Below are 10,340 nucleotides of genomic sequence, written 5' to 3' on the forward strand. Positions count from 1 at the left end.
ACTATTGTTTCCAACGTTGATAATGAACTCAACCAGAAATATAATTATCTTTAATTCTTCGTTTCATTTTTAAATTTCTCCCCTCTTACCTCATTTGTTTTACTTCTTTCCCTTCTATTGCTTGTCTCTTTTACTTTCTTCAGTGGGGATGCAGGGTTTTCATTTGTCGCTGAAACTGTACTCTACTCTTCACTTAAAATTAGTTCCTTTACCTCACGATTACTGCTAGTAATTATGAACCATAACCACAGTTAAACTGTGAGTGCAGGAGTGTTACTTTGCAGTGGAGTGTCTGTTCATCATAGCACTGCTGCATTTTCTCAAAGCATTGGAGTATTTCATCCACCACTGTAGGTAAATCATGGGCGTCGCCATTCATTCATGACCAAAAACCCCTTACTCACCACATATGAATGTGCATGTGCTAGAGCTTGTGCTCTGGTGTGTTTCTGCTACAGTCTCAAGTTCAAATGTTACGCAGCCCTGCTCGCTGGCTGTGGGGACACAGTGACACCTGAGAGTGTTGGAGGGCTTGGTCTGAGTCCATGCCGTTACAGTAAGCCATTTGGCATCTGAGCTTCTCCGCCGCTACGGTCGCAGCACAGCTGTGAATGGAGAGCAAAAACAGCAAGAAAGAAAAATAGAAAGGAAGAAAAAATTCACCTCTTCGATAAAACAGTGCAACTGAGTCTCCTGCGACATGCCTCACCGCTGCCTTTAACAACCTGTTTTGTGCATGTCAAGTCATCCCAGGTAGTTTTCTTTGTTCTTCCAGCCAGTAACAGCACAGGCACACCCATCCGTTAGGCCGTCCAGGTGTTACGGGAAAATGATTTCAGTGATGATTTAAGTGAAAATAAAGTTAGTCAGAATGAGTCTCAAAAGCTGGAGAGACAATATTGTGGTTTGAGTGACTGTGTGCGTGTGTCTGCATGTGTCATAGTGGGTGCAGGTCAAGACTGCGCTGGTCTTGACACATAGTACGTGCACATGTTTTTGAGTGCATTTGACTTTCTGCATGCTTCCCATATGGTTTTTATTGATCCACGTTCCTGCTATACCCCTTCTGCTCCCTCTCGTTCTCTCTGTCTCCCTCTGTGTGCGCTGACGGTGAAGGAATGATGGAATGCTGGAGGGTAAATCTCTGGTTTCCTGGAAGCTGGTCTGGCTTTATCAGAAGCGGCTGTGACAATACTCGAGCTGATGGGCCAACCAAACGTCTTTCCTATAACTGCCGATCAGCCAACAAAAAGCCTTCCTGGAAGAAGTAATCAGCAAACCGGAGGCCCTTCCTGGAAGACCACTGTGGATTGCTCGTTGCGGGGCATATTCTAGCCCTTTAATATTCTTTCCACCATCTACACTTGACATTGTTGACACTGGCAGGAGCTCCAATGTGAAATAAATTAGATGTTAATAACACCAAGGTTTTAATTAGACTGCAAGAATGTTATCAGTGAAACCAGCTCAGTTTTAAAATGTTCTCTACGTTCAACCTGCTTCACATTTCCTTGTCCTGCATTAAAACAAGATATTAAAGCTACGAGGGGTGGCGCCCAATCTTTGGTGTGAATGTTTTCATTGTTGTAAAAAAAAAAAAAAAAAAAGAAAGAAAAAACTCCCAACCAAGCTCAGTTGTTTGAGAGTCGGGTGTTGTGCTTGGCCCAGGACACTGTTGACAACTGTTGAGCTGGACACAGCAAGTCATTACCCGAAAAGTGAATCATGGTGGAAAGACTTTCTGTGAGTGTGTGAGATTCACAAGAGGAGCGACGGATACAGGCAAAATATTCCAGCCCCACTAACCAGGCAACTATGGGGAACATCGAATGAGTCACAGTGAGCTGAGCTGGCTTATTTAGACAATATGTGTCTGTGTGTGTATGTGTGTGTGTGTGTGTGTGTGTGTGTGTGTGTGTGTAAAACTGGATTACTCTGGTTGGATTTTGGGAAGAAGACTCATTTCTGTTTGTCTCTTGAATTACGTCATTTTTGTCTATAAGTACTCACTTAGTCTTCCTCTCATAAACAAACAGTGTCACCCACCCACATTCACACACTCACAGACACACACAGGCGTACAAAACAGCAACTTCTGACACATACACACACACACACACATTTTTTCCTGTAAGTGTCATAGCAAAACAAGGAACCATGGGGCTGAGTTTTTGAATCATTGTAATTACCTGAACCGAGGTAAGCTGTAAAAACAGTTATTAAACATGGTCCCCTCAGTCCCACTGCCGCTTTCACAGAGGTCTTTGGCTGGACAGTATCCAGATATGTGTTTATATATATGTATGTATATATATGTACTTGTATGGCTATCTTTGTGAGACCAGTTTGAATTTTACACCTGGGTAGTAAAGACATTTTTGGACACTGAGGACATTTTGGTCGTTCCTGACTTTCCTGTTTAAAGGTTTAAAGTTAGAACAAAGTGTGTGTGTATGGTAAACGGTGTAATGGACTATATATGTATTATCGTGTCAGTGACCTTCTCTTCTTAATCTGAGAACTGTGAACAGTTTGGTTTCACATCACATTTCTGATTGTTTTTTAAAGTGACCTTGATGCTCTCACTCCCTTATTTTGCTTTTTTCTTTTCATTCCCTTCTCTCCAGATGGAGTCCCCTGTCTCCCGTCTCTCTCTCTCTCACACACACACACTCACACAAAGACACCTCATTCGCTCTTTCTCATACGCACACTAACACCAGGCAAGCCGTAAAAACTCAACTCAATTAAAGTGCCTCTTTCCTGGAAGCCAGCCTCAGACAGAACACTAGGTATGCAGGGAATGGGAACCGTGTGTGTGTGTGTGTCTGAGAGAGAGTGTGTGTGTGTGTGTGTGTGTGTGTGAAAGAGAGAGAGAGTGTGTGTGTGTGTGTGTGAAAGAGAGAGATGGTAATATATAAATGAAGAAACTCACCTCTTGCTTAATTTTACCAACAGCAATCTAGCAAGACCAATCTCTTACACACACACACACACACATACACTCTGCATTGGCTACACACTAAAACCACAGAGTGTCATAAATCTCCACATGGACCCTTTCACCTATTTGACCTCAGACACACACACACACACACGCGCACACACACATATATATCCACACGCTCTCTAGAGGACACCATCCTCGCTCAGACCCTCAGGCAGGATGTATAAAACCCTGCTGCATTCCTTTCCAGTTAAGTCCAGCCCAAAGTGAGCTTTCTACACAGTAACTGCTGTGTCAAAGTGTGTGTGTGTATGTGTGTGTGTGTGTGTGTGATGGTGTTAACTCAACAGTGTGCTTCTGGGAATCCCTTTGTTACTGTGCGCTGTGTACATCTGCAGGGCATGTCTGACAAAAATCTTGCCCCCGCCCATTCCTATATGTCCTCTGATGCCTATGGAATTTACCCACAATGCTCTGGCAGAGAAAACAAAAAGTGATGATTGCAGTCATTTTAACCCTGTGATGAATGCGTGTCCTCCTCACTCTGCCCGTAGCCTTTTGTCTTTTAAAGGCCTGAGGACTGAATAAACATTTGCTTTGTTTGACTAGGAAATCCCATTTGTCAATAAATAATCTTGTTGAGGCCGGGCATGGCTGGAATACAGACTGCCTTACAATACATTACGGTAAGTTAGAGTTTATCCAGTCAATATTGACTCAGTGAATTAAGAGAGAGAAAAGAGAAGCAGTGTGGGAGGCAAAGAAACAAACAGTGAAGTAACACACAGGGCAAATGCATTGACTTTTGTAAAAATAGTGCTCTTTAATATAAATTATTGAAATATTTTAGAAATATAAATATGTGCAACGTTCCTTTTCATTTATTTTTTTTTTTTGTAATGCTTTCCGATAGTACAGCTTGTATTTTTGCCAGACTAGTGGCCAGCCTTTTGCGAGAGAGTCTTTATAAAAGACAAATGCTTCACATACACGTGAGGTCCACTGGTGCGACACATGTACAGACTTGGTGTTGATGGGAGAAAGGACCGAGATTTGACCAAAAATGCGTTTTTCCATGGTATACTTCAGCGCTCTTGTCTCAAGTGGCCACATGAGATCACAAAATGTTACGATGCGAAAAGGATACCACTCCAATATGGATCACAGGTAAGAGAGAGCAGTGGTCAAACACGGAATAGAAAACTGTTTTGATCAAATCCGAGTCTCAAACTTCGTTTTACAAAAGGCGTTGTTTTTTAAAGAATCACTTCAGGGGAGTCTTGAGTTCCCTTGACATTCAGACAGACAAACACGACTGCCTGCTTCCTGCTTCAGAGGTAACGATGGAAGGTAGACTGGGGCGAGAAACTTTTCTAAAGTTACAGGGATTAAACGGTCCACAAAACAGTTCATTTCCTCTCTCATCTCCGGCATGAACTTAAGAGATCCAGGAGGGAGAGAGCAGACAGACACACACTCAAACACACCAACACGTTTTCACAAAAAGAAATAAGATGGAGATGATAATGTAAAGAAGAAACTACTGTGAGCGTCTAAATGACAGAATTAAGACTCAGCCAAAACTTTCTTTTTTTCCACACGGGGCTTCCAGGCAAACCTTGATTTATATTTACAGGAGCAGCGTCCTGTTGAGCTGTATAATTTCCTCGAAGTCTGGGGCATCAATCCAGTCAATGTTTTTGTTTAGCTGTATACCAGTATGTCTCCACCCCCTTCTCCCCCACCCTAGCCCCCTCCCCATTTCTCTGTCCTCTTCAATTTCCTTTTCCTAATCCCATTTCCCGCTCATCTTTCTCCTTCGTTCAATCCCTCTTCTCACCCTCTCCACCCTCCCCCGATCTCTAGAATCACCATCATCATCGTCATTCCCCAAGGAGCTTTACAGTGTCGCTGACATTATTCCAGCTAGTCTGGATAAAAATAAGTTCTGATGTTTTGTTTGGTCCCGTGCCAAGGCTTTTGTGTCAGTAACAAGCTTTTGTCTCAGCAACAGCAGTCTGTTTTCTGTCGCTGTCAAAGCGCACATGCCAGTCTGAAACAAAACCAAAAAAACAGAGGTGGCGGTGGTGGGGGGGGGTGGGGGGGGCGGGTATGGGTAATGAAGGAGAAACAAGAAACAAATGGGAGAAGGAGAAGATGCTTTATAATGCTTTTTCTTCTTTTTGTTCCCACGCTAACAAAACCTACATGTGAGCCTGTACCTGTGTGTGTGTGTGTGTGTGTGTGTGTGTGTGTGTGTGTGTGTGTGGTGTGTGGTGTGTGTGTGGAGCAAGCGTGCATGACTCCCCTGCTCCCGTCAATGAGGCAACATTTGCGGGAAGCAGCAATGGAAATGTGTGCGCCACCACAGCGCACACACACACACACACACACACATTCAGACAAACAAATACTGTAAGTTCTCTGCTTTGGGCCCCTTGTTTGGACTTTGCCTTTTCTCTGTAACTTGTCTAAGCCTCTCCGCTCTTTGCCGCCTTTCTCTCTGTCCAGTGATCCAAAGTGTTGTAAATGTCAGGCTGACAGAGGAGAAGAGAAGAGGAGAGATTTTTCCTAAGCAAATCAAACCCACAGGGATCACTGGTGGTCTACTGATCGTGCCGTCACTGTCATCGTTCATATTGAACAATCAGGTTAATCTTCTACGAGGCTCTGCTCTGCGTCTGGGTCAGTCATAAGAAACACTGACCTTTGACCTCTGGCTTCATCTGCCACTCACATCAGTGGTCAGTTTTTGCAAGGCAGGACAGACGAGGTAATTGTTTGTAACCCAAATCGCACTCCTCGTCCCACACCCCAGGTCCGTGGTGTCCGTCAGTGTTGAAGCAGATCTGGGATCAGCTGATTCTGGCCACCACGAAAAACTGACTTTATCTCTAAAGGCGCACATGTTCACGTATGCAGCCGAGACCTGGTCTGTGCCGTCCTCCAGGCAGCCGGTCCATGTAGTGGGACCTGTGGAGTTCCTGTCAGTCATATAGGAGCATCGTACTCCTCCATGAAGTCTCTAAGTGTGTGCGGGAGCTGCTCTGCTCGCTGCGACCCCCTCAAGCCTTGGTTGTTCAAGGTCCTCCTGCACATGTGCTGCAAGGACGAGAGAGAAGTTGAGAGGGGTCGTCGCAGCTCCAGGGGGACCCTCTCTCCGCCGGTGTGTATCAAATAAACGTTGCGCCCTTTCATTTCTGCCTCTCCCGAATTGCCCCCACATGCCCCTTCTCTGCTCCTTCCAGCATCTGGCCCTTTCCCCATGTAGTGCGCTATGAGTTTCAGCACACAATCAAACTGCGGGGGCTCTTGGGTGTTTTGAGGGTCTGGCTGTAAGAAGAAGCCGCCTCCCTCGCTGTGAATTCGCAGGTTCTTGGTACCTCGAGCCGTCTGGACAGACAGGGTGAAGAAGTGGTGGTGGTCTGAGGAGTCTCGGACCAGGAAAGTGCCGGGTGGTTCAGAGCGCAGCAGGGAGCTGGCCTCCCGGCCTCCCACAGCCCCCCAGTAAAACCCACTCTCCTGGAGCTTATGCAGTGCACGCATCACCTGAAATAGGCAGAGAGAAATGTCTGTTATTGTGTGTTACCAGCCTGGGTGAATTTTTAAAACTTCAGTAACACACACACTGCTGCTTCTCCAAAAACCCAGGTGAGACTGACCTGTTGGTAGTGTGCGTGCGAACTGAAGGGCTTGAAGTGATGTGGGGTGAAGTTGGACCCCTGAACCCTCCCCTCCGAAGGGGGCACGCTGCTCATGGCGAGGGGGTTGCGTCCGCCGAAGGTTACCATGGCGCCATGGCCCCCTGCCTCCGCCTGCTGGCCGAGAGGCAGGGGGCCCAGAACAGGAGTGTCGGGGTGGAAAAGTGGAAGGGAGTTTGGGGCAGAAGGAGAGGAAAGAGGGGGTGAATGGGGTGAGGGTGGCGGGGTCACACACCGGGTCCAGGGCCCCGGGGCAGAGGAGTCTGATGCATCCAGAGAGGGGCTGGGAGAGAGCACCTAAACACAGCTGGAGGGAGGCAGAAGGAAAGGATGGAGCACAGATGAGGCATTTCCTCCAGAGTACAAGCTGATGCACACATGCAAAAGCTGACTACACTGAGGCAACACAGTCTCCTTTGAAACTTATTCTAATTCATAAGCAGTGGCATAAATAAATGGCCACTCCGCCACACTGGAGCTCTCGGTTTACCCCCATAAAATGCAGTTATGGCGACTATGACAAATGCATAAGGCAGGACTGGGCAGCGAGCAGGCAGGTTATATTTAGTTTAAATGAATCCTCGCTTACTCGCGCTGCTGCTGCTGCTCCTGCTGCTGCTGCACCGTGCAGCCAGACAGCAACTGGATCCTGATTGCTTTCAATTGTCTTCGATCGGGCGCACCGCAACAAGGGATTTCAGAAACGGGGTCACTGTGAAAGAGTCCGGCGCGCTTTTTCCTCTCCCTCTCTCCCCCCCAACACCAACTCCACCCCCAACTCTCTTTCACTGAATAACGCCTTATTCCTTCCTCGGCCGCGCCACAGAGGCCCCATTCTCCGGTTTCACCATGACTAAAAAGGTGTCCCGTCTGGTCTGGTTTGCTCTGATCCCCTCTGAGCTGGAGGAATTACAGTCGGCTTCACCGGACAGTGCGGGACAGAGGGATGGCGGCCGGAGGCGCCATAACGACTGAGAACCGCTATACAAAGCCGCTGGTATGGAAGTCGGTCCACTGTTCACAGTGTTGCAAAACCCCCCAAAATTACACTTCCAGCACCGTCGGCTGCACTGCACCATGGAGCCGGAGCAGCCCAATAACAACCGCTGCGCTTTCATCTGCACCACAGCCGCGTCCTCTCTCATCCTTTTGCCAACTTGAATTATGTACAACCACCCGCTTTTAAATGTCTTTTCACTGTCTTTTAACTTACCTTGCGGATATGTTCAGCCCCGCACCGCAGCCACTCGTCACCAAAGGAAAATATATGCAAACTACCCGAGAGTAGTGCTAGATGAATTATTAACTCAGGCATTAAAATCCAAAAAAAAGTATCCAAAAAGTGTGTGGGTTTCTGTCCTGAGCGGAGGAATGTGGCAGCGGTGATATCTTGCCGGAGGAGTCCTGTCGGTGTGTGGAGGAAGGTTACTGGAGGTTGTTTCCAGTGAGTAAAGCCGTAAGGCTCCGCCTCCTCCGTTCAGAGGTTCTTCCAGTAAACACACGCACGCTCCCCCGCGCGCGCGCACACATACACGCACGCACGCACGCAAAAGAACAAGAACACGTGCTTTTTCTTTTTCTTTTTTTCTTTTTTTTTTTCCCTTGGCAGATTGCCAATAAATAATCAGCGTGATCTTTGCTGGGCCGTTTCCTGGTACTGGTGGGTTCCCTTCTCGACAAGGTGAAAAGTTAAAAGCTCGGTATATGGCACAATATAAAATAATATTCAGTAAAATTATGATGTGTTTGCTCGCGTGTGTGTGAAGGGGGGAGGCAGCCTTTACAGTCAGATATAGCGGGGAGTCTGCATGCTGTGCAGCACAGAGACTCCCAAATAACCCTCAGAGCGGTGATAGGCAAATAACAGGCGTGGGCCAAATCTGCCTGTCCAAGAATAGGCTAAGTTAAATAACACAGGTAAATAATAGGCTATAATTTGGCCTGTCTATGATCAAGAAGATCCCTCGTCTCAAAGTGCAACACAGATCTTTTTTTTTCTTTTGTGCCAAAGGAGGATGGACGTGAACTGCTAGTCCTCACTTATTAACAGGAATAATCATAACAGCCTTCAGATACAAACTACTAAAGCAGTTTTATGCATAAATGTTTTCCTTAAATGAACTAAAAAATATATTATAATAAACAAGCAAAACTTGTCAGACACAAGGCTCAAGCTAAATGCTGACCCCCAATGCAGAGTATATTTACTAACAATACTATTTAGACTACTGCGCTCAATACGTTTGCACATATTCATCCACACAAATATTCAAGGGTAGAATATTTGATAATCTGAATAGCAACACCACAGTTCAGAAGTATTCAGTTACAAGTAAAAATCCTGCATTCAAACTTATACTTAGGTGCAGATGTAAAATGAATATTTGTATCAGTATTTGACTTTATGAGTGTTATATATATCATTTAAATATCAGTACGGAATTAATGCATTAGTGTGTAAATAGCAATCTTATGTTGTGGCTAGTCACAGTGGAGCTGCAGTAATTCTGACTGCTTTGCATCTTGTTGGGTCAATTAATCTGTAACCGTGCAACATCTTTTATAAGCTGATCATGTGTTTTGAATATTAAATATTAATCCACAAAGTAAGTTGTAACTACAGCTGTGAAATAAATGTGGTGGAGTAAAAGCATAAAGTTGCACAAAAAGGAAAACAATACCTCAAAACGTCATAAGCACAGTACTTGAGTAAATGTTTCTTTCTACCACTGCAAACGTATTTGCTCAATAATATAGTCGGTTATAAAGCATATAATGTTCTATATGTAGCTTTCGAATGTCACACCATTTAATTAGGGCGTTGTCTCTTGTGTTGCTGTAACATGTTAATTTCTCCCCATCAGTATTAATAAAGCCTTACCTTCAGTTAGTCCACACATAGACTTGTCAGATGAGGCTAACAAGTTTTAAAAAAAGAAAACAATGTCATTTTCTTTTCACTCCCTTTCTTTACATGACAGATGATTTAACATCTGACACACTGTAAGCAGGCTAATGTTTAAAGATAAGGTCCCTCAGGCCCTCGTGCCATGTCAGGAAGCGTCTGACTGACTTACTGTAAGTGCTCTTGAGCAACAACCTGCTGAGCTGCTCTGCTAGCGAGCCTGACCTGAAATACTCTTTTACGAGAAAAGGCCCTGCATTCACAGTCCTACTTAAGGAAAATTGTGTGTTTATTATTGGTAAAATTCACTGAAGGAATGAAAAGCAAAAGTATTGTATCGTAGCATTATTATTATTACCGGTACATTTATGTGTAAGCAGCATTTAAATGTTTTATCTGGTCAGTTGAGCTATTATTAGGTATTTAGATAATTACTGGGGTGAGGTTATTATTATTAATAGGAATAACAACACTGAAACTTTATTTATACAGCGCTTTTCAAAACAAAGCTGCAAAGTGCTTTGCATAGTTGAACCAGGATTAAAACATTTCAAGACTGCAGTTAGGCAGATGGAATAATTCATTAAGTACTTACTGTTAAGCAGTTTAGAATACCGTATGCAACGCTTTGCATTTTATATGCCCATTACAGGCTTGTAACTCTAGCTGTCAAATACTGAAATGTAGTGGAGTACAAAATTATAACATTCCCGTCTGAAATGTAGTGGAGTGGAAGTTTAAAGTGGCAGAAAATGGAAATACTTGAGTACATCAGAATTTTACTTTT

General features: G+C 44.8%; 1 protein-coding gene across 1 annotated transcript; it reads right to left on the reverse strand.

Annotated features, from left to right (window-relative positions):
- Positions 1-3,745: 3,745 nt before the first annotated feature.
- socs3b (suppressor of cytokine signaling 3b) lies at positions 3,746-8,076 on the reverse strand. Its single transcript, XM_041067443.1, has 3 exons — positions 7,862-8,076; positions 6,610-6,955; positions 3,746-6,496 (listed from the first exon to the last, which is right to left on the reverse strand). The coding sequence occupies exons 2-3, from the start codon at positions 6,736-6,738 to the stop codon at positions 5,939-5,941; spliced, it is 687 nt and encodes a 228-aa protein (XP_040923377.1). The 5' UTR covers positions 6,739-6,955; positions 7,862-8,076; the 3' UTR covers positions 3,746-5,938.
- Positions 8,077-10,340: the final 2,264 nt, after the last annotated feature.

Source organism: Toxotes jaculatrix, chromosome 21 (genome assembly GCF_017976425.1).
Source record: "Toxotes jaculatrix isolate fToxJac2 chromosome 21, fToxJac2.pri, whole genome shotgun sequence".
NCBI classification, from domain to species: Eukaryota; Metazoa; Chordata; class Actinopteri; family Toxotidae; genus Toxotes; species Toxotes jaculatrix.